The 25,542-nt window shown below is 36.0% G+C and overlaps 2 protein-coding genes across 2 annotated transcripts in view; both read right to left on the reverse strand.

Moving 5' to 3' along the window:
- gja9a (gap junction protein alpha 9a) overlaps positions 1-15,458 on the reverse strand; it is a 23,161-nt gene extending 7,703 nt beyond the window's left edge. The window contains exons 1-2 of the mRNA XM_030157453.1: positions 15,448-15,458; positions 13,721-13,723 (exon numbers count right to left, since the gene is read on the reverse strand). The gene's annotated coding sequence lies outside the window, so the exon portion shown is untranslated. The remainder of the gene's footprint in view (positions 1-13,720; positions 13,724-15,447) is intronic.
- rhbdl2 (rhomboid, veinlet-like 2 (Drosophila)) overlaps positions 6,267-25,542 on the reverse strand; it is a 25,041-nt gene continuing 5,765 nt past the window's right edge. Inside the window, exons 2-8 of the mRNA XM_030157457.1 lie at positions 23,998-24,238; positions 15,298-15,446; positions 11,557-11,669; positions 11,236-11,336; positions 9,180-9,240; positions 8,795-8,856; positions 6,267-6,924 (exon numbers count right to left, since the gene is read on the reverse strand). Coding sequence (XP_030013317.1) covers positions 6,745-6,924; positions 8,795-8,856; positions 9,180-9,240; positions 11,236-11,336; positions 11,557-11,669; positions 15,298-15,446; positions 23,998-24,225 — 894 coding nt within the window. The 5' untranslated portion in view covers positions 24,226-24,238 and the 3' untranslated portion in view covers positions 6,267-6,744. The remainder of the gene's footprint in view (positions 6,925-8,794; positions 8,857-9,179; positions 9,241-11,235; positions 11,337-11,556; positions 11,670-15,297; positions 15,447-23,997; positions 24,239-25,542) is intronic.

The raw sequence follows: 25,542 nt of genomic DNA on the forward strand, positions 1-25,542 counted from the left end.
TGAAGATTTTACTTTTGCCAATTTATGATTGTTTTTTTTTAATATTACAGGTGAATGAAATGGCTTTGACTAGAAGATCTTGCAAAAATAAGCCTGACGTATTCTGCTACATCTGTGGTGAACACACCATTGTACCTAACAGGAATCAAGTCACAAGTTTCATAAAGTGTGCTTACCAATCTTATTTTAGTATTAATGTAATTAAATGTAATCAATTTTGTGAGAAGATCAAATTTTTCAAAATCAAATTAGCAAAAAAAACCCTGACCTGATTGAGAAAAACAGATGTCATTTTTGGATTTAGCGGTGCAAAATGGTCCTAATTCAGTTGAAAAAACCTAGACAACTTGCAAAACACATTTTTTTGTAACCCAGTGTTATGGATGGAGGCAGAAAAGCCACAAAGTGAGAATTTTATTTTCCTTGGCCAGGATATGTACAGGCTGACAATTAATACTGAACAAACAATAACTCAAACTATGAATTATGAAAGAGCTGCAGCATCTGAAACTGACCACAATGAACATTTGACAGATAGACAGTACCACAGTGCTTCAGTTTCAGCTTCACAGTTTGTCTTTTATTGTGATTGTCTCTCTCAACTTACTATATATACATATTATTTTTAGTAATTTTTTTTTCATTTTTATCAATTACTAGAAATTTCAGGTGACCCCATTTGAATTCCAGACAACCCCACGTGGGGTCCTGACCCCAAGGTTGAAAAACACTGAGTTAATCTTGGTCTCATCTGTCCAGAGAATCTTATTCTAGAACTGGGCTGGTTTTTAGCTCACTGGCTGATAGGACAGGACTTCCTGTGAAAGTGCTGTGTCTGTCTTCATTAACATCTTCATTTTTATCTTTATTACCAATTTCTTCAAACTTCCCCGATGAAAATACTGGTCAGATTCATTTCAAATTTTCTAAGTGGCTTCCTTGGGACAATGTTTACAAAGTTTGTTCACAGTTTTGAGAAATTTTTGTTTTTGCATTTTTTTTTTAAATTAATTTTTGATATTTTGCTGGTTTATAACATGGAAATGGTCACAGATATTAATATAGTTACTACTGAGCACTGATAGAAGTCATATATGGACTTTCATTTAATTAGTTGAGTTCTCCTCCAGTGAAAGTACCACCCACTTCTTTTTGGAGATTGATCTCCTGCATCCAGACCGCAGGACTCTAACATAGCGACAGAACCTGACAACCTCACAAATTCAAGTTATTGATTCTTGAGAGCACATGCTGGTGAGATACAGGGCCGTTGATCCTTTTTTTTTTTTTTTTTTTTTTTAGATGTTTTATGGCAAATTCTAATCTGGTCTTCCTGTTGTTAAGCATTACCAGTGCACATTTATAAACTACTGGTGTAGATAATTAAAATCGCTGCTCATGAAATTCAATTTATGACTGATATTTTTTTTTTTGGGGGGGGAGACACATTACTGAAGAAAAAAAAAGACCCCTGCTGGACACATTATAGTGACTACATGTAAACTTAAGGCATACTTTTAAATGCTTGAGAGGGATAGAATCTACACATATTAAAACATTTCCCATGCACATCCCAGGACTAATGACAGGAAATCCTTACTTTATGAAGGACTTTTCATTCATTTTCCAGGACCGATTTAAGCATCCTATCAGTACTGCAAAACACCAGCCGGTCTAACACCACTGCAGAGGACAGTCTCTTCTTTTTGAAGGAGTTTTGTTCTATTGTTCTGTTTATGAAAACATGAGGAATGGACTTTTTAGCTTGGGAGTGAAAACTAAATTATATATGATTAATTTAGTCTTCTTAGTTATAATGAGATGATGCTCTGAAGAAAACCCTGACTTTGAAATGACAGATAATGTAATATGACCCCTTGAGAGCTTGTCACTGTAGATCAGTGTTTTTCAACCTTGGGGTCGAGACCCCACATTGGGTCGCTTGGAATTCAAATGGGGTCTCCTGAAATTTCTAGTAATTGATAAAAATAAAAACTTAGCAATAAAAAATATGTGGTGAGTTGAGAGACAATCCCAATCCATAAAAGACGTGACAAACTGTGAAGCTGAAACTGAAGCACTGTGGTACTGTTTATCTTTCAAATGTTCACTGTGGTCGGTTTCAGATGCTGCAGTTATTCTATAATTCATAGTTTGAGTTCTTGTTTGTTCAGTATTAATTGTCAGCCTTGTAAATCCAAGCTGGACTGACTGTACATATCCTGACCAAGGAAAATCAAATTCTCACTTTGTGCAGTAATCTACACCTGGCTTTTCTGCCTCCGTCCATAATAAAATACATTATATAGACTAAATGTCATCTAAAATTAACGTTTATTTGCAACATAGTATAGCAAACTATTACATGATCAAAAACTAATTAATTTTAGCAGTTTAGTTTTGAATGTCTGGGGTCGCCAGAAATTTGTGATGTTAAAATGGGGTCACGAGCCAAAGAAGGTTGGAAACCACTGGTTTAGATAAAGTGAAAAAAAAAAAAAAAAGATTAACATCTATATTCCATCATGGCAGCCTAGTGTGTTCCAGTTATACAAAGTCTTAGAACTATATATAAGGGGATATTGGAAATAAACAGTGCAATTCAAACACAACCCTCAGGATGGCTGTGTTTTTTCCCACTCATCTGTTCATGTGAAGCTACACTAAATTGAACTTTTCAACTCTGACCTAAAATCCTTTTATTCTTTCCCATGATCACAGAATTGATTTCAATCAGTCTGATCTCCACACATTAGGGGTACAGAGGGTCAGAATGGGGAAACATAATGGAAAAGTCCTATTGCTGTTTCCTTTTTTTAACAGCTTTGACAACAAGGTCAAAGGGTACATGTGTGAAATTGATGTTTCCTGTAATGGGGAAAGACCTTCAGCCCTGCCTAATGCTACAACATGTACTGTTTTTATTCTTTTTTATTATTTATTGACTTATTTATCTGTGGTTTTTTCAAAGGATCCTCTGTAACCGTGACAGAATGCATAGTTTTCATCTGTGTAATGACACCGCATCGCTGCCCTGCAGAGATAAACAAACAGCCATTTATTTGTGGGTGAGTAACCATGCTTATAATAATTGCATATCGACACACACTAAGATATATTGATTTCCTCAGTTTGGAGGCTATAGAATTTTCCACGTATAGCAAAAGCAGATGTTTCCACTGGTGCATAAAATACAGTGTATACGACTGAAACTCTGGCAGCATCACATAGTAGGTTGGCTGTACACGTTTTATTTGTTGAGTGTATCGACAGTGGATTCACTAACAAAGCTGATATGAAGTATTTAGTTCCACGTCTGTATGTAAATGTACACTTAACTGCAGATAATTTAATTTTATTTGGCAATTGTACACAAAGAAAAAAAATGCTTTAACACTGATATATATGGAGAGAAATTTGTTTCTTTATTCATCAATCAAAAAGAATGGATTTGCAATTAAAAAGAATAGATTTGCAACCAAAAAAGAGATTTGAGAGCAAAAGACATTAAGTGGCAATCAAAAAAAAAAGATAATTTTGCATATAAATCAGTCCTCTTTGCTTGAGTTAAAAACTTTTGCTTGAGACTTCAAAAGTTTTGATTGAAAATCACTCCTCTTTGTTTGCAACTTCAAAAGTTTTGCTTGCGAATTTATCTGCACTTAATGGGCGTGGCCTACACTGATGGATGAGAGAAGAGTTTCTATTGGTAGGTTTGTCCTGGCTCCAGCACCTGCTCCAGCTTCCACCTTAAACCAACTTCTCCATTGTGTTATGTTACTGGGAGGTCAGTTGATAGTCTGCTGCTCTTTGGAATTTAAATGTGTCCCATAAGTAACGAATTACACTAAATATCGTTGGTTACAGTCTGTACAGGGTGACCCAAAAAAACGGGAATTTTTGAAGTGCGTATTGGCAGACATGAGCAAGTGGCAGCACTGCGAGACAGTGACCTTGAGCAAGTAAACACACCCCCATTTTAGTAACCGTTGACAGTTGTGCGAGAATTGTTTGGTAACCGTGTGATCTCAAGATTCGGTAACGTTCCCTGGCCCCCTAGATCGCCAGATTTGTCTGTTTGTGATTTTTTCTTGTGGGGCTATCTCAAGAGTAAAGTGTACACGACTCGACCAAGAACTCTGGATGAGTTAAAACAGAGAATTCAGGATGAAATTCACAGTATCTCAGCTGAGATGTTGCAGCGGTCAATGAGGAATCTCAACAGCAGATTTCAAGAATGCATTCGTACAGGAGGACACCATCTACAGGAAGTAATTTTTAAAAAATGAAAATTCTATCATTGTTTCATAAATGGCATGGTTTAAGGTTTCAATTACTATGAATAAAATATTTTTCTTCCATCACTCTTGGTTTTATTGGATTGTTAAAAAGTTCCTGTTTTTGTGTGTCACCCTGTACATTCACAGCCTGAGCAGAGACTGGAATGAGTGAGTGAGTTACAGGGAGGAGTTGAGAGACAACGGGTGTAGGGTGGCTCGACAGGACACCTGTACCACAGCTCAGTGCTCTCAAATCTCTTTTTTGGTTGCAAATTTATTCTTTTTAATTGCAAGTCCATTCTTTTTGATTGATGAATAAAGAAAGAAATTTCTCTCCATAGAGATGTGGAAATGTGAAACCAAGTCTAGGAGGTCTGTTTAAGTTTGGTCATAGCCCCTGTCATCTTAGAAGAATTAATTTTCAACTGATGTAGTTTTTTGTTGCAAATGTACAGTAATACAATAAATGTTCCTCAATTTATAAATATTTGGTTCACAAAAAAGTTGTAATAATAACCAAAGAGTAAGTATTTCCAAAATCTGGATGTGTATGTTTGGTATTTTGCATGACAATAGAGAAAATCGGGTTTTACAATCACCATTTGGACTGAACATGTAATTAACTACGTCCCGTCAACAGGATATGACTGAAACAATAATATGGCTTTAAGCCAAAGCCGCTGATGGTAAACCACGTCTTTGACACACAAAAGCAAGGGGTTACGCCAGACTTTTTGGAAACTTATCTCTCTTCCCTGCCTTCCTGGTGAACTGTTTCTTCATTTTAGTGTCGTACAAGCAATCAGTTTGCTTAAATGATTATACTGTGGTACTGGATTTTAACCCGTAAAGACCCAAACATCCACTGGTGACCAAAACCATCTACTGATCTAAAATGTTTTATACCTGTTAATCCATTAATCCTACCAAAACATGTAAATGAGTGGTGTAAAATGCAGTTTGTCGTCTTTAATGGTAATCAGATATGACCCATTTGGACGTTCAGAGGCTCCGTAGTGAACGTGGAAACACCATCATCTTCTACACCATTCATTCACCAGTAAAATCCATGGAGTTGGATCAATGACAGTGGATGGAGACACTGGGTTTATGTTCAGTTAATGATAGATTTTACAGTAAAAGTCACTTTTTGCTCAATTTTCTCTTTTCTGTTTTCATATAATAGGCCTCAACTTTAAACTAAGTTGTTATGAACATCTACATAATCAGTGAATTAAATATAGGAAAATACTTGATTTTCACTGAAAAGTCACAAAATACACAGGATAATATCATAAATGGTGATAAACCACTTAAAGGTTAAATATACAGGGTGGGGAAGCAAAATTTACAATGAACATTTAGTTGTTTTTTCTCAGCAGGCACTACGTCAATTGTTTTGAAACCAAACATATATTGATGTCATAATCATACCTAACACTATTATCCATACCTTTTCAGAAACTTTTGCCCATATGAGTAATCAGGAAAGCAAACGTCAAAGAGTGTGTGATTTGCTGAATGCACTCGTCACACCAAAGGAGATTTCAAAAATAGTTGGAGTGTCCATAAAGACTGTTTATAATGTAAAGAAGAGAATGACTATGAGCAAAACTATTAGGAGAAAGTCTGGAAGATACTATTAAAGAAGAATGGGAGAAGTTGTCACCTGAATATTTGAGGAACACTTGCGCAAGTTTCAGGAAGCGTGTGAAGGCAGTTATTGAGAAAGAAGGAGGACACATAGAATAAAAACATTTTCTATTATGTCAATTTTCTTGTGGCAAATAAATTCTCATGACTTTCAATAAACTAATTGGTCATACACTGTCTTTCAATCCCTGCCTCAAAATATTGTAAATTTGGCTTCCCCATCCTGTAGATGAGAAAAAGTCATTTGGGAACAGTCACTAAAGTAGCTCTGGGTCTTTAAGGGTTAATGACTACTGGAAGTTTGCAAAAACCAAAATAACTTACAATACCACAGAAAGACAAACATTTATTCCTGAACAACATGGGCGTTATGTTATTTTCCAGAAAAAAAGGCATTAAAAAGTCAATTTCCTGATGATCATTCAGATACAAAAACATTGAAAATGCACTTATGAGCTTAAAAAACACACAAAAAGTAAAGATATTAAAAAAAACAACAACGAAGAACTGAGTGTGTGAAACGCTGAATTAATTTCTAAATTATTCACTTTTCTTCTTCAAGCTTAAAACATTGAACATCTACTGTAATACTACACATGAACACCAGGAGGCAATCTTTCATATGAACTCATTCAGTTGTGATAGAGATGGATATCATAAATCCTAAACTCTGTAGAGCAGGTTCACAAAGTCCCTGATAACTCTAAATAAAAAAAACATCAGTAAAATATCATCTTCCTGAGTGCAAGATTAAGGCTTTTAGTGTTGACTTTATAAAAAGGTACAGTAGGTCGATATGTCTTTTTGTTTACTAGGATGCTGGGGAGAGGAAGACGTTGAAGAGCACAGCGAAGATGACAAAGACCACATAGCCCACTATACACAGCCAGAAACGAGGGTCTTTGAGTAGCTTCTGGTTGTAGGCGCTGAAGAAGACGTAGCCGATGGTCATTCCGGCTACAATCCCTCCAAAGTGGGCCACGAAGGACACCTGAGAAGAGGAGGAGCCACGTGTGAATAATGTTTACCTTTACTCTCTTTAAACATTAAAATGCCTTTATTAACATGACACAGTTATATCTAGACCCAAAAAACACTGCTACGCGTTTCGGCTTCAAGCCTTCATCAGGAAGTCAAAAAAATGACTGATGAAGGGTTGAAGCTGAAACGCGTAGAAGTGTTTTTTGGGTCTAGATATGACCGTGCCATGTTAATAAAAGTATTTTAATGTTTAAAGAGAGTGCCTTGGATTTTTCTTCCAGTTTGATATCTACTTTATGAATCCCTTTTTTCAAAGAGCACCTCGAACAAACTTTTTTGGTCCAAGAAGCATTACTTCCTATGAATTTTTTAATGTTTACCTATATATCTGATAACTAAAGTTTAATTCACCCAAGTCTGTAAAGCAGTGGTTTCCAACCTTTTTTGGCTCATGACCCCATTTTAACATCACAAACTTCTGGCGACCCCAGACATTCAAAACTGAGACTTTTTTTTTTTGCTCAAATTAATTTGTTTTTGATCATGTAATAATTTGCTATACTATGTTGCAAATAAACATAAATTCTAGACAACATTTAGTCTATATAATGTATATTATTATGGATGGAGGCAGAAAAGCCAGGTGTAGATTACTGCACAAAATGAGAATTTTATTTTCCTTGGTCAGGATATGTACAGTCAGTCCAGCTTGGATTTACAAGGCTGACAATTAATACTGAACAAACAAGAACTCAAACTACGAATTATGAAAGAGCTGCAGCATCTGAAACCGACCACAATGAACATTTGAAAGATAAACAGTACCACAGTGCTTCAGTTTCAGCTTCAGTTTGTCATGTCCTTTATGCTGATTTCCCCACGGAGACCAATAAATTAAATCTAATCTAATCTTATGTATTGTGATTGTCTCTCAACTCACTGTATATTTTTTATTCGTAAGTTTGAATTTATTTTTATCAATTACTAGAAATTTCAGACGACCCCACATGGGGTCCTGACCCCAAGGTTGAAAAACACTGCTGTAAAGTAATGTCACATGAATTCACAAGAACGCTAAAACCTTGTAGGACTGGTTTAGTAATTAACCGAAATGCAGGAGTAGGGGAATAAGGGAGACAGTCTGACTGGGAAGGGGGGGGGGGGGCAGACATCAGATTTTAAGAGTGTGATGAGTTGAGCTGTAAATGTATGTATGTATTTATTTATTTATTTATTAGTTTATTTGCAGGGACATTTCTGTGACTGTGCCAATATTAGCAAAAAAGCTATTTTTCAACTGTTGTCCCCGGGTAAGAAGTAAAGTGCCAGCATTCATAAAATTAGAAACATTTTAAAAATTAAGGCTACACCCACACATTACATAGCATTAGTTCACATATACAGTATACAGACAAGACACACTTGGACGTGGTTTCAGTTGTATTCCTCAGACGTGTGGAGTCGAAGGACAGAAATCAACATTTCTACAAAACAGTTAAATGATTTCAATACAAAGGTTGTGTTGGGACTTGCTGAACGCAGAACTACAGGAGTATGTGACTTGGGGATTCATCAAGTCCCAACATGAGATACTGATCTTGTCTATAGCCACAAGCAAATAAAACCATCACTATAAGCACGATGAGCTGTATGAGCTCTACCCATGTCTGAAAGGGTTTTTTTAAGCACAAAACCAAAGCCTTTTAGATTTTTATTTATTTATTTATTTATTTATTTATTTATTTATTTATGTGACAAGGACATAACAGTAGCATCAGAACTATGAACACCAGATGACCTGTGTTAAGTGCTTGTTGCTAAATGCTGATTTACAACCCCGGTCCATGGGAGGTTTTTGCAAAAGAGAAAGAAAATCTTACCCTCAACCCAGCATCGTCAGTGAAAAATCTTCTGTAGAAAGCGAAACCAAAGTCTGTGCCGACTATAAGAAAAAACACAAACACTGCATTTAATAATCTGATCAAAACAGCTGGAAAAGAAACAACTTTGGAAATGATGATGGGACTGAGTACAGTTACAAAAAAAACTGTTTAAATAAAGAAATGAGTTATGTTTAAATTACAATAACAATATACAACAAACATTTAAATGAAGATACTGTACATGTTAATTAAATGATCTGATACTGAAAAACAATCTATAAACATGAACAGAATGTCAAAGTTCATGTTGAAGATGTTTTTTTAATTCCTACAGAAATTGATAGTTAAAATAACAGACCAAAAAACAAAAAAGAAAACTTACCGATAGCTACAATGGCAAGGATACGAAAAACTCCAAGCACAGGAATCATCTCACGAAAATTCTGCGAATGAAACAATTGTTAGTAAAAAATACATCTGATTGTTATTACATTTACCTGTATTAACGTTATTCAATTACTAACAGGTTTGCTAAATTGTACACATTTGTAACTTAGGTTCATGTACAATGAGTTGATCCAAAAATGCACAATTGGGATTAATACAGTTGTTTGTATTGGATTGAAAACTTTCTTTCATTTTTCTCACAACTTTAGAAAATTCTGTAAAGATTAGTTAAAAATAAAAAGGCACTAAACAACAGCGCAATAAGTTTTATTAAAAGTTCAATATGAAGGATTTGTACATTTGTGTTGGGGTCAGAGTTGTGTTGGCTTATTCATTTTTGTTAATTGTTGCAAGTATATTCCTAAATTACTGGTATCTAGTGTTGTACACTATAGGTGTCACAAAAGACACTCCAGCACAAGTCTCTCTTATATTGAACCTTTAAAGCTAACAGAAAAACAAAGACATCCTGTCCAGCCATCCGTTTTTCTCAGTGTATTCAATATTAAGAAAACAGTCTGGAATTGGGCTAGTCGCTGTGAAATATGCATAATCTATTTTATACAGGACCAATCACAAGTCTGGGGGGGCAGGTGTTTCACAATTTCTTTTTGTCGCGGGGTCAAAGTCAGTTCCAACTCCGCAAATCTCTACAACTGTTGTCGGTTGTTTGATTCAAAAATAAGGATTGAATTACAGATTACACCCTGTATTCTTAAGTTTCTCTGATAAAAGTGTCCCATCCGTCTTGCCTGTGATTGGTTTACTCTGCGCCTGTTAGTCCCGCCTTCATATTTGGATTCAAGCCCTGCGATTCCAGACGGATTTCTCACTGACAAAGACGGATGGCTGGCCAGGCTAAAACAAAGATTCAGTGCAGGTTTAGTTTTAGTTTGATATGATAATACAGTCGTGGAAAAAATTATTAGATCACCCTTGTTTTCTTCCAATTTCTTGTTCATTTTAATGCCTGGTACAGCTAAAGGTCAAATGTAAAGGACAAACATAATGATAACAACAAAAATAGCTCATAAGAGTTTAATTTTAGAGCTGATATCTAGCCATTTTCCATGGTTTTCTTGATAATAACCAGTCTTTACTTTTCACAGTAGGTGTGGGTGACACACTCCACCGCCACTGTACTCTCAATTTTTCATTGTGATATGTGACATTGTCTAGAATCTAAACCGAGAAATAGGAATAGCTACATGAGAGGGATCGGTTGAACTGTCTGCTAAACAAATGCAACAGATTTTTATCACTTTAGCGTTAACATGCTATGAATTCTCTATTGCAGTTGTTCAGTACCAGTCACAGATAGAAACTGCGCAGTGTATCTCTGATCAAGACTATAATAGACTATAACACGCCACAGTTACTGATGCACTTTATTAGCCAACTATAGCTAAAACTAAAGCACAACAGCTCGGTGATAAATCTTGTCTTCAGGAATAAATTCATTTCCACTTATGTTTTTTTTCCCTCTCACCTAGAAAAGTGTTATTTTATTTGATGCTGTTCATCGCTGAAAATATAAAGTTGTGGAAAAATGTATTAGACCACCCTTGTTTTCTTCCAATTTCTTGTTCATTTTAATGCCTGGTACAACTAAAGGTCAAATGTAAAGGACAAATATAATGATAACAACAAAACTAGCTCATAATAGTTTAATTTCAGAGCTGATATCTAGCCATTTTCCATGTTTTTTTTTTTTTATAATCACCAAAATCACTTCAGTTCTTACATCAATATCTATGGCTTTGTACTGCCAAAAACAGTGCTTTTAGGCATTCCATGTTTTCTTTTCTGTTGGTTTTAGTTACATGATACACACTGGAGTTAGTACTTGATTGCAGAACTACTGTTTTGAATGACTTTTGATGGTCTAATAATTTTTTCCGCGACTAGTAATAGATTTCGAACTTCAGTACTTGTGGTTCCATAGAATGTAAATGTCTAAATTCCTCCACCAGACTGAACTGGAAACTTACCACCACTGCGTTCATAAAGTAGCCTCCTATTAGTGCATATACTCCTCCAGAGGCCCCCACCAAGGCACTAAGAGGATCAAAAATGGAGCTGGCCAGAGAACCTGCAGGCAAACACCCATAACAACTTCACTGTCAACAACATTTCAGACCGCTATGACGTCAGGATGAGTAAATATCATATGTCTGGGTGTTTACGAAACATTCATGAGGACCCTTCAGTTCAGATTCTGACAGCTGTTTTTGTAGCTGATAACATTTATATCACATGAAATGTTATGTATGCCATATCTACTGTTTTAGGACAAATGGAGATATGTTCACCTGCCAGGACACCAGCCAGGTAAACCATGCCCACTTCAAATCCTTTGTGAACCAGTTCCAGTGGGATGCCCAGTAGCAGCTGCATCAGCAGGTTACCCACGATGTGCTCCACACTAGACAGAATATGGAAGATACTCTAATAAACAGACCTACAGTGAGTGGATACAATAGAAGTTCATGCAAAGACTAAACATATTCCAACCACTGGCTTTGGCTTAAGATGTAAATATGCAAATGATTTTGAAGGAAATTATAATAAAACCATTAAGTACAAGTGCATTATATTAGGTACAGATCCTGCATTCAGTCACAAGTGGATTTGCATACAGTGCTCTGGAGTAAACACTCACTAGAGCAGGATTTACAGGTCAGGAGGACAGGTCAATGAAGGACTGACTGAAAAAATACACACTGTAATATAAAGAATGTTGTACAGAAATATGTCACACAGTGTCGTGATGCACTGTCGTGATGCACTGACGAAGGCTGAGCCTGGATGACAAATATATGAAGATTTTCCCATTTCCCCTTTTATTCAAATTTCTGAAAGGCAAAAGCCATCTCAAGGACATGAAAAAAGTTTTTGGGAATATAGGAAGTAGGGTTTTTTTTTTTAGGTTTTTTTATTATTTATATATTCCCATAAACATTTCCAAATGGAAAATTTCAAATATTTGCATAAATAAGTATATTGGAAATGCACCACTGCTCTGCATGAGATGAACTAAACAACGATATTTCAAATGTCTTTATAATCCAGTCACATGAGAGTGACCCTGGTGCTTCTCTCTTTTTCTATTCATTTAAATAGGCCAAGTACCAGGGTAGATATGGTATTTTACAGAAATTGTGGCATCATATGTAAGTATAGTGCTCATTTTGTTAGGACAAAGTATATCTAAGTGCATTGACAGATTCTTTAGAACAGTGTTTTTCAACCTTGGGGTCGGGACCCCACGTGGGGTCGCCTGGAATTCAAATGGGGTCACCTGAAATTTCTAGTAATTGATAAAGATAAAAAAAAAACTTAGGTTAGCAATAAAAACTTAGCAATAAAAAATATATGGTCAGTTGATAGAGACAATCCCAATCCATAAAAGACATGGCAAACTGTGAAGCTGAAACTGAAGCACTGTGGTACTGTTTATCTTTCAAATGTTCATTGTGGTCAGTTTCAGATGCTGCAGCTCTTTCATAATTCATAGTTTGAGTTATTGTTTGTTCAGTATTAATTGTCAGCCTTGTAAATCCAAGCTGGACTGACTGTACATATCCTGACCAAGGAAAATAAAATCCTCACTTTTGTGCAGTAATCTACACCTGGCTTTTCTGCCTCCATCCATAATAATATACATTACATAGACTAAATGTCATCTAAAATTAACGTTTATTTGCAACATAGTATAGCAAACTATTAAATGATCAAAAACAAATTAATTTTAGCAAAAAGTCTCAGTTTTGAATGTCTGGGGTCGCAAGAAATTTGTGATGTTAAAATGGGGTCATGAGCCAAAAAAGGTTGACAACCACTGCTTCAGAATGTGCCAGCGCCAAACGTGGTCACTTCCACCTGTAAGAGTTTGTGTTGTACTTTAGAGACATCTTGTACATATTTAGCTTAAGAATGAAAATCAAATCCACTGAAATGAAAAAAATATCTGTATTTTTTTCATTTCATATCCTCCTGGGACTCAGCAATGCATTTTTGTCCTCTATAGGGGACAAGAGTTTTACAGCTTTACTTAAAAAAAAAAAAAAAAAAAACCTGCCCACTGCAAAGACCACACACACACACAAGAAAATTAAAATGTGTCTGAAAAAACTGTTGTTTCCAATCAAGGCAGTTATTTAATGTAAAAAAGCCAAAACTTTCACTTTGGGCCTCCGGAGGTTAAATCTCCATTCAGGCAAAATGTACCAAGATATAAGAATTTTTGAGTGGTGACCCACTTTTAATAATTTCTGGTTAGATGAAATCAGACTGAACACCACCTGTAAGAAGCTTAACTGTATAACTGCTTATAGTATTTATCTTTCAGTTAGTACTGGCATGACACTGACACTGTTCCTCCTTAAAAATGCAGTTTTTTCTGTGAAGTCATGAGTTTTGGTTTTACTGTGGCTTCGGTGGCCATTTCATGACTTTATGTTTGCCACGTTTCACCATCTGATGGTGTTATGAAAGATGTTCCAGTAATTTAAGGCAGTAACTGTCTGGCTTCTTTGTTTTTCTTTTGGTTTCTTTTTTTTTTTTTTTTTTTACCTTTACTTTCCAAAGCAGTAGTTATCATCCCTTTTACAGATGACACATTGCGATGCCAGTCATAGCTGTGATTTTCAAGCCTTTGACACTAATGATGTAAGTAGAATGTGTCAACATACGCCAGTGGTTTCCAACCTTTTCGGGCTCCTGACCCCATTTTAACATCACAAATTTCTGGTGACCCCAGACATTCAAAACTGAGACATTTTTGTTGCTAAAATTAACTAATTTTTGATCATGTAATAGTTTGCTATACTATGGTACGAATAAACGTTAATTTTAGATGACATTTAGTCTATATAATGTATTTTATTATGGATAGAGGCAGAAAAGCCAGTTGTAGATTACTGCACAAAGTGAGAATTTTATTTTCCTTGGTCAGGATATGTACAGTCAGTCCAGCTTGGATTTACAAGGCTGACAATTAATAATGAACAAACAAGAACTCAAACTATGAATTATGAAAGAGCTGCAGCATCTGAAACTGACCACAATGAACATTTGAAAGATAAACAGTACCACAGTGCTTCAGTTTCAGACTCACAGTTTGTCATGTCTTTTATGGATCGTGATTATCTCTCTCAGCTCACCAATTATTTCTTAATAGTACGTTGTTTTTTTTTTGTTTTTTTTTTTTTTTAATCAATTACTAGAAATTTCAGGTGACCCCAGGTGGGGTCCCGACCCCAAGGTTGAAAAACACTGGCCTATGGTATCATTAAAGAGCGGGTTTTTAATGTATTTATTTATTTTTGAGATTTTTATTGTTTATGGTTTATAAGTTCCTGTGAAAGTTGATTAACACACACTAATGACGTCATATCATTAAATGCACACATTACTAAAAAGGGACAAGAAAACAGTACATGTCTGAGCGATAAAGATCTAAATATGCCACTGAAGCCATTTGCTAAAAAGAACTAGCAAATTTTCATATATTTATGTCTTTTATCAATCAAATTTTATTTATATCATAACAAAAGTTATCTCATGACACTTTACATATTGAGCCAGTTGAAACCAGACTCTTAAGCCAATTTACAGAAACCCAACAGAATCCTGCAGGAGCAAACACTTGTGACTGGTGACAGTGGTGAGAAAAAACTTCCTTTTAACATGCAGTTAAAGTATGTTTATGTATTGTGATTGTCTCTCTCAACGCACCATAAATTTATTATTAGTAAGTTTTTACTTATTTTTATCAATTACTAGAAATTCCAGACGACCCCACATGGGGTCCCAACCCCTAGGTTGAAAAACACTGGCATACGCCAAACACAGGCCAATTGGAACATCCAAAACAAATACATAAAAGAAATAACCAAGTAAATGAGTCAACACCAACACACAGATTATGAGCTTTATCAGACCGGTGTTTACTGCTATGATGCTTATCTGTGGGATTTGGACCACTCCCTGCACTGACTCGATCCTTCATCATGAAACTGTGGGTACACACAAGCCCCGCCCACTCTTACCCAGCATGGACAAACATGTAGGAGATAAAGCGCCATGCTTCCTCCCGGCATTCAGGTTTGTATGTGAGAGGGCTGTTCCAGATGGCCTGATCCAGGGTCACCCACTGTTTCTGTGGCTTCAACACAGCGTAGTAGATGAACACTGCCAACTAATGCAGAACAGAAAAGAAAAAAACAAAAGAAATGTGTTTAAGTAAGAGATTCATAGAGTCGTGGATGTTTATTTTCTTTGTCAAGACACTGTGGAAACTCAATCCCAGACAGCTGAGAAAAACAGAAAGGATGGAGTGAATCAGACAAACAGATGTTGAGTTTAGGTGAGCTACGTATCCCAGAGCTGACCCCACAGTGATCACACATAGAAGCTCAGAGGATTTCATATGTGTATAAACCAGCATTATTACAGTTACATATTAAAACTAAAACTAGGCATTAGACCTAGGCATTAGCACTGTTTCCCTGAAAATGACAGCATCCAGTCTCAGAAAATGAAAAAAAAAAAAAAAAAAAAAACCCTGCCATTTTTGGTCCGTTTTTCCATTTCTGTCAGGTTAGGTTATTAGACCATCAAAAGTCATCAAAAACAATGCTTATGCAATCAAGTACTAACTCCTGTGTGTATCATGTGACTAAAACAAACAGAAAAGAAAACATGGAATGCCTAAAAGCACTGTTTTTGGCAGTACAATGCCATGGCAATTGATATAAGAACTGAAGTGATTTTGGTTATTATCAAGAAAACCATTTAAAATGGCTATATATCAGCTCTGAAATTAAACTCTTATGAGCTACTTTTGTTGTTATCATTATATTTGTCCAAACAAAAATACCTTTAGTTGTACCAGGCATTAAAATGAACAAGAAACTAAAGAAAACAAGGGGTTGTCTAATATTTTTTTCTACGACTGTATACATTTCACCTGTTAAAAGCTAAACACTTTAACTCTCAGTAACATAAGGTTCAGCCCTGACTCCTGTTTTGCCTTTTCCATAGACCTCCCACTGTTTCTCCACATTCCACAAGACACGGGTATTTACTTGAACCTTGAAGACCGAAGAAACATTGGTTTTCTGTTTCCACATCGGAAAAGCACATCTGAATCCCACCACTGAGGCTCGACTGTGTCCGGTCTAACCCAAAGCTCAGTTTGCTGTTTTCATTGACTTCCTGCTGATGGAGGACGCACTTCATGAATCAAGACATTTACAGAGGATGACGCAGATGCCAAAAAAGACAGGAAGAGGGAGATGAATGTTTATGTCTGCACAAGTGTTTTTTAGTTTAGAGGTGGTTATTAAAAAGCTAATGCCTCCTAATGTCTAAATACTGCTACAAACAAGACTGATGGTTTCACTTAAAGTCATTATTGAACTGTGTTCCAGTAAAGTTAGGAGATGAAGGAGAGGAAAATCAGGCTGTTCAGACTTTAAGTTGATTTTAATAATTTGTAGAACTGTAAGTGGATGTCCACCTTCATACTTAACCTCATGTTTCTTCTCTTTCAAAAAGCTGGCCACCTGTTTTTGCCAGAAATCAAAAATAGAACCAGCCCACATAATTTGAATTTTCTTTTTTGTGACTTTTCAAAAGTTCCACTACAGATTTGACTAATAACTGTTAAAACAAATAATAACCTAATAATAATCTGTTCACTGTGAATCATGTATCACCACATGTAAATATAATTTTTTTTGCTTGTCCTTCGGTAAAGAGAAAACATTTACTTGTGATTAAAGTTTGCATATTTCTACTAGCTGTGGTCAATTCAACCAAAGGCAAAAAATAGAAGTAATGCCCCTGTATCACATCAGCATGTTCTATCAAGAATTAATTACAAGTTGAATTTGCAAGGTTGTCAGGACTATGTTAGAGTCCTGTGCAGTCTTGATGTAGGAGATCAATCTCCTAATAGAAATGGGTGGTACTGTCACTGGAGGAAAACTCAACTAATTAAATTAAAGTCCATATATGACTTCCTATCAGTGCCCAATAGTAACTATATTAATATCTGTGAATATTTCCATGCTATAAACCATCAAAATATGGCCCATTATAAGTAAAGGCACATTTTTAATACTTCAAAAATTTGTCCAAAAATTTTAAAATCTAAATATCTCATAACTGTGAACACACTTTGTAGATCTTGTCCCTAGGAAGCTACATATAAAATTCAAAATGAATCCGATCAGTAGTTTTGGTGCTGAATACTGTTGAAATCTAGACACTGGTGACCTTGAGTTTGACCCTTCAAAGTCACTCAAGGTCAAAGGTCATTGACTCAAATTAAAGTCCATATATGACTTCCTATCAGTGCTTAACAGTAACTATATTAATATCTGTAACAATTTCCATATTATAAACCATCAAAATATGGCCCATTATAAGTAAAGGCACATTTTTAATATTTAAAAAATTCATTAAAATTTCAAAAAACTAAATTTCTCAAAACTGTGAGCAGACTTTGTAGACATTCTCCCAAAGAAGCTACATATAAATTTTTAAATAATCCAACCAGTAGTTTTGTCGGAGATGATGTTTGAAGAAATTTTTAATGAAGATGACACCAGACTCACAGCTATCGTCCGATGAGCTAAAAAGTAGTCAACACTTTACAAGATTTGTTCAGTTTTCTTTTCTGTAAAAGCTCCCTGCTGACATCAGATGGTTTGACTCTGGTGAAGCTTGTAAACCTAAACTTAAAACTCATCTGTTTTCCATAACACTCCAGTAAACATAGATGATCCTCGGAGGAGCAGAATCAACCTCAGTGGATTCATTATCACTCAGAGAATGTCTTACTGGATGTACTCTGTCAGAGTACAGGGGAACGCTTCTGTCACAAAGTGGCAGGATTATCATGCTCCTTCCTTCCACTGTTTGTGTGTTATCACTTTGAAAGTCCCCCTACGCTACAAGAGCAACTACACCATGAAAATAGCATGTTTTGACAAAGACATGTCGAGGGATTTAGTCACTTTAATAACACAAAGAGCTTCCTCATGTCCCACAAAAACAACTTCCCTCCCGACAGTGTTTTGCAAATGCAGTGTCACCGCATCATGTGTTTAGTTTCATTGTGTTGGAGCGCTGATGGCAGAGTCTAGTGGTTTCACAAAATGTCACTTAAATTACAACATACAGTATGTAGAAAACTTGACTGTCATGACAGCTAAAACCAAATGACGGCAAACGACAGAGCAGAGATTAAATGTGTTAAATCTTACATACTTTAATAAGATAACTTGGAAAACAAGTGACAAAAGTGCAGGTTAGTTCATGTTTTCAATGTGTATGATAAGTTTTATTACACACATATATATTGGTTTATATACAGACCTGATCAAAATCTTAAGACCAGTTGAAAATTAGCTAGAATTTACCTTTTGCATATTTGGATCTTAATGAGGTTTTAAGTAGAGCTACAATATACAAAAGCAAGAAGGGGGAGTGAGACAAAAAGCACTTTGAAAAAGTAATTTATTGAAAACAACAAGTAAACTGAAATAGGCTGTTTATCAGCTGATCAAAAGTTTAAGACCATTGCTCAAAAAATTACAAAAAACTCTCCAAACCAGAACAAAAAATTTTCTCAGTACGACTCAGTAATGAGTAGCTCCACCGTTCTTGTTAATCACTTCAAAAATTCGTTTGGGCATGCTTGATGCGAGTGTTTCCAGGAGGCTGGTGGGAAAATTGCTCCAAGTGGTGAAGATGGCTTCATGAAGGGTATCAGCTGTCTGGAACTGATGGCCATTTTTATAAACTTCCCTTGCCATCCATCCCCAAATGTTCTCTATGGGATTTAAATCAGGGGAACATGCGGGATGGTCCAAAAGAGTGATGTTATTCTCCCTGAAGAAGTCCTTCGTCAAGCGAGCATTGTGAACTGCAGCGTTGTCCTGTTTTTAAACCCAGCTGTTACCACACAGACGAGGGCCCTCAGTCATGAGGGACGCCCGCTGCAACATCTGCATGTAACCAGCCGCCGTTTGACGACCCTGCACCACCTGAAGCTCCAGTGTTCCACTGAATGAAAAAGCACCCCAGATCATGATGGACCCCCCTCCACTGTGCCGGGTAGAAAACATCTCAGGTGGGATCTCCTTGTCATGCCAGTAACGTTGGAAGCCATCTGGACCGTCAAGGTTAAATTTTTTCTCATCAGAGAATAAAACTTTTTTCCACCTTTCAATGTCCCATGTTTGATGCTCCCTGGCAAAGTCTAAACGGGCAGTTTTGTGGTGTTGTAGGAGACGAGGTCTTTGAATTTGTTTTTTGTTTTTGAAACCCTTTTCCCGCAGATGCCGTCTGATGGTTATTGCGCTGCAGTTGGCACCAGTAAGGGCCTTAATTTGGGTCGAGGACCGCCCTGTGTCTTGACGGACAGTCAATCGGATCCTCCGGCTCAGCGCAGGTGTAATTTTTTTGGGTCTACCACTTGACTTTTTTGTTCCATAATGCTCAGGATCTGTCAAAGAATTTAGAATGACTGTCTTACTGCGTCCAACCTCAGCAGCAATGGCACGCTGCGAGAGGCCTTGCTTATGCAGCTCGACAATCCGACCACGTTCAAGAAGAGAAAGCTTCTTAGCTTTAGCCATCAGGAGGGCATGACCGTGTGAATGCCCGACAGAAAATGAGAATTTTGAGCAGATTTTGGCTTTTATAGCCTGCGGTCTTAAACTTTTGATCGGCTGATAAACAGCCTATTTCAGTTTACTTGTTGTTTTCAATAAATTACTTTTTCAAAGTGCTTTTTGTCTCACTCCCCCTTCTTGCTTTTGTATATTGTAGCTCTACTTAAAACCTCATTAAGATCCAAATGTGCAAAAGGTAAATTCTAGCTATTTTTCAACTGGTCTTAAGATTTTGATCAGGTCTGTACATTTATACACTAGATCACAGGTGTCAAACATGCGGCCCGGGGGCCAAATCCGGCCTGCCAAAGGGTTCAATCCGGCCCCTGGGATGAATTTGTGAAAAGCAAAAATTACACAGAAGATATTAACAATCAAGGATGTTAAAATCATTTTAGGTCAATTCAATCTAAAAATTATTAGACCAATAAAATACCATAATAAAATATCATAATAACCTATAAATTATGAAAACTGCAATCTTTTCTCTTTGTTTTAGTGTAGAAAAGTTACATTACACAAGAATATTTACATTTGCAGACTAGCCTTTTATTGAAAAAAATGTGAATAACCTGAAATCTCTTATGTGGAATTTTAATAATATTCTGCCTGTTATTTAATGTTTTGTGTATTTGTAGAGCCACTGTGATCTGTAAGCTGTGATTCACATGTATAAATGATAAACTAAGGCGTAATACTGTTAACATTGCACTTATTTTTCTTAAGAATTTTCAGGTTGTTCATATTTGTTCGTGTTATGTTCGAGTACAATTCGTAGATGTAAACATTTTCATTACAGAATATTACTTTTTTGACTCAAAGGTTCTTATCCTACAATTTATTTTATATTTTTTATTTATTTTTTACTGGTCCGGCCCACTTTCTATCATATTAGGCTGTATGTGGCCCCTGAACTAAAATGAGTTTGACACCCCTGCACTAGATGTATATATTTCCCATTACAAAAGATCCTAAAAAGTAAATGTATTGTCATGTGGAGACAGCTTTTGAGGTAGATCTGGTAGCTCTGAGATAAACATTCCTTTAGAGCAGGGGTGTCAAACTCATTCTAGTTCAGGGGCCACATTCAATCCAATTTGATCTGAAGTGGGCCAGACCACTAAAATAATAACATAATAATATAGAAATAATGTCAATTCCAAACTTTTTATTTCTAACCTCTATGTTTTAGAGGGAAAAAAGTTAAATTATATTAAGAAAATGTATATATCTGATGAACAACTATGAACAAACTAAAATCTATGAAGAAAAATACGTGCCTCAGCTTCTCCTTTGCACATGTTCATTCCAACTCACAGATCACAGTATATCTACAAACACACAAAACATTTAATAAAAGGCACAGTATTGTTAAAATTGCACTTACTTCTTTTAAGACTTTTCAGGTTGTTCATATTTGTTCAGGTTATTCACCTTTTTTTGTGAAAGGATAGTTTGTAAATGTAAACATTTTCATGTAATTTTACTTTTTTATACTAAAACAAAGAGAAAAATTTGGAGTTGTCATTATTTGTAGGTCATTATGGCAGCATTTTAGTGATTTGAACCACTTGAGATTGAATTTGAAACTGAACTAAAATGATTAATATCTGTTATCTGTTAATATACCTGTGCTTTAGAGTAAATCCCATTCTCATTAATTCTCACAATGAGTACATTTACATTCACACTAATCTGATCATTTTCTGATTTCTGGAGTTATCAATAATGGTGTCCCGATTTGGATTTTTTTGCTTCCAATCCGATCCGATTTTTTTTTGGGATTAGTTTTGCCGATAACAATCCGATACCAACTTTTTTACAATGAAATTTTTATTTAAATTTGGAGTCATTATCTATAATTTATTAAGCTATTATTTTAATTGGGCTGAATGTGGAACCTCAACTAAAACAAGTATGACACCTTTGACTCTTAATAACTTTAGTATAATTTTTGCACTTTCCGAATTCATAATATGGACCAAATTAGAACCGTTGGCAGGCTGGTTTTGGCTCGTGGGCCGTATGTTTGCCACTGCTGAAGCGCATCTATGGACAGGTTGGTCCAGGTATTATATGGGGGTGCATTCCATCTTGCTAGTGATGCGTGGATCAGTGGGTTACTCGCAGGTCGGGTTAGGTCAAAAGAATGTCAGTTTATTTGCAGGGCAGGTTGGGTTTGATCAACTAATTCCACAAAAGCTCCGCGGGTTGAAAAAAACCAGACTCGTGCATCACTACGGCACGTACCTCATAATGAGTACGTGCAGACCTTAAAGTGAAAGTGAAACTCATAGACGCTTTACTAATTACTTTAAGCCTCCCGCTGTTAAGCAGCTTTTCCCCACCTTTGGAAACTTTAATTTGAGGGGGCAGGATGTTTGTGTGCCCCCCAGAACCGGGCCCAGATCGGCCTGATCTTGTGACTAAATCGAATCTGATCCAATCTTCTAAAAAATGCCAGATCAGCAGCCAATACCGATCTTTAGACTGGATCGGGACATCCCTGGTTACCAGATTATTTAAGTGCTCATGTAAACAGTATAGTCTGATATGTTTTATCAGATAATAGCAGTAATCTGATTATGAGCAATCAGATTACCACACCTGGATTTGTCCCCAATTCTCTGATGTCTTCATGCATGTAAACCTATTAATCTGATTTATTTAGTTTGTTTTGGTTTTTTTTTACATCTGCATATGTGTTAAAAAAAAAAAAAAAAAACGAAATTGCAGAGACCAGAATAACAGTAATGCTTTACGATTAATTAAGGTTTTTCAATTATCAAATTGTGAAGTGAATGTAAACACCTCAGTACAATTATCTAATTACGTCCAGTTATCAGATTTTTATGGTCATGTAAATGATCTCAATTTCACATTTCTGACTCAAGACTGTATCCCACAAACTACAACCAAACCAGCATTTTTTTTCTTTATTAATGACTGAAACTTGGTAAAGCTCACTTTTTTTAAAAAATTACTTGTAGAACAGTGTGATAGGTGCGAGTTTAGTTGAACAATATTGAAAGCTTTCTGATTCAAACAGACACAGTGACTATATACACTTGGGAAGAAAAATCTCCCATTAAACTTTAAGGAAATATTGATGTTTATAAACTTAATGGACAAAAATATTTGGACACATCATGGCTACAGCTCATCTGTACATCAATATTTCCTTAAAGTTCAATGGGAGATTTTTCTTCCTGAGATAGATGGATAGTTGTGGTAGAAAATTATTATTTACTGTCAGAGCACAAAAAATATTTAAAAAATTCAGAAGTAGAACATTTAAAATCATAGTCATGGATAAAAAAAACAAAAAAAAAACCCAACATGATCAATATTGAGAGAAATTGAGTAAAAATCATCTGAGGCATTTTGGAAGCAAAGATAACAATTTAAGCCAAACCAACCAATGCAATGTAACGATATTCATCACAATATAAAACTAAATTATTATTATTGTTTTGTATCCCAGACCCCTGTTAGAAAAGAAACACCTGTATTCAACATGTATGTCCCGATACTTATGTCCATAATGTGTATATAGTACATACTGAACCTTTATTAGATTTTAGTTCCAATTCTATTTTTTGTGTTGTTAGTTGTAGTTTGTATTTGGTATTCCTGTCATTTTTATTTTAGTTAAAATCAGTTTTTTACTTGTTTTGTATCCCAGACCCCTGTTAGAAAAGAAACACCTGAATTCAATGTGTCCCAATACTTTTGTCCATGTAGTGTATCTCCCCTGCATATGATGAGGAAATTCAATTTAATTAATGAAATTAACTTTTAAAAATCACTCAAAATATCATGTAATCTCTGATCATTTATGTCTCCACTTTTCCAAATCAGCTCATCATTTTTTAATGACATGAAAACAGGATCTATTTTTAAGTTCACCTACATATCTGCTCTACTTAATATGTTTACAGTAAATCTATACTGTAATCAACACTGTGGGAGCAATAAGCTCAATGTAGGCTACACACGGTATAATTAACCCACACAACCCACAATCTATACCGTGACAGTTACAGCAGGGCCACCCCTTACCTCTCCAATACTGATGAGGATGATGAAGATGGGGGGCGGGCAGCAGTTGGCCCGTTCCAGATATGTGCGGCGGTGGTTTTCTGGAAGCATCCATCTGGAGATAGTCTGTTGAAACTTCTCGCAGCATCCCACCTTACCGCCATCAGGTTGGTCCTGTCCGCTCCCCAGACGCCTCCCGTCCCTGTCCACGGGAAATGGCTCCTGCTCCTCGGGGTCCATGTCCTGCATCGCTGCTGTTGAACTACACAGCAACATACAGTGAGAAATACACCCACAGTAGCTGTCCTTGAAGTAGACGTATTAAAAGCAGCAAAACATTCGGGTCTTAGCAGCTTTGACGAGGATCAGGTTGTGACGTCTTATCCACTGAGTCAGAGCATCTCCAAAACTGTAGGTCTATGTGGGATGTGCTGGACAAACAGTCAATCCATAAGGGCCCCGTATGGTGGTCTACAGGACTTTAAGGATGTTTTGGTACCAGATTCCACAGCTACTCTATTTCAGAGTTGATGCCTCAGGTCACAGATAGTTTTGGGACGTGCACAACATTAGGCATTAATAGTGTTATGTTCCCACACATACTTTAGGGTCAAAACAGGTATTCGAAATCTGTCTGACGGGACATTTTAGAGACAATTTAACAGATGCGTGTTGCTAAATGACCCACATTTTTACTTTTAAATTCATTTTTGCTTTAGTTGGACCATAAGAGATTATCCAAAAAAAAAAGGAGCTACTTTATATTGTAATAAAGGTGGGAATGGCTATCAATTAAAGTTCTCTCTCTGACAGGACATAACTGTGTTTTGACCCTTTACTGGGTTCAGATCTAGTTCTTCTTTTGCAGACCAGGGACCCCCAACAAGACCTGCAGTGGTGGAGATGCTCTGACCCAGTCATCACAATCAAAATATGGTCTTCGTCCCAAGGTCATTATCGTTAACGAAAACTAACGAAATGACAAAAACTAGAATTGAAAAAACATTTTCGTTAACTGAAATAAATATAAACTATAATTAAAAGAAAAAATTATAACTGAATTATAACTGGTTGAATTCACACCAAATTGGGTTTATAGATTGACAGTGACCCACAGTAGATGTGATTACATTTTGGGAAAAGTAGGTCAAAGTTTAAATTTTTAATGAATTTTTGAAATATTTTTCTTTTTCCCATTTACTTATAATGGGCAAAATTTCACATGTTGATAAAAACATCAATTTTGTCTCAATTTACTTCAAGCATGGCACATAAATACAGGGTGTCCCATAAGTCTCCATACATAGGAAAAATAAACGTTTCTTGACATAAACCATTTTTATTTATATAATATGCTCTATATGACTGCCGTTTTGTTGGGAACACATTTCAATGCGTGTCCTCCACTGCTGAAGAACTATAAAGAAGAAATAAAAAGAAATACATGTTAGAACCATGGAATGTATTATGTCTCCTATGTATGGAGACTTATGGGACACCCTGTAGAGGCAATTGATATGCTGACATCAGCACATGCATAGACATGATGGCATCAGCTGGATTTGA

This window comes from Sphaeramia orbicularis, chromosome 16, assembly GCF_902148855.1.
Source record: "Sphaeramia orbicularis chromosome 16, fSphaOr1.1, whole genome shotgun sequence".
Lineage (NCBI taxonomy): Eukaryota > Metazoa > Chordata > Actinopteri > Kurtiformes > Apogonidae > Sphaeramia > Sphaeramia orbicularis.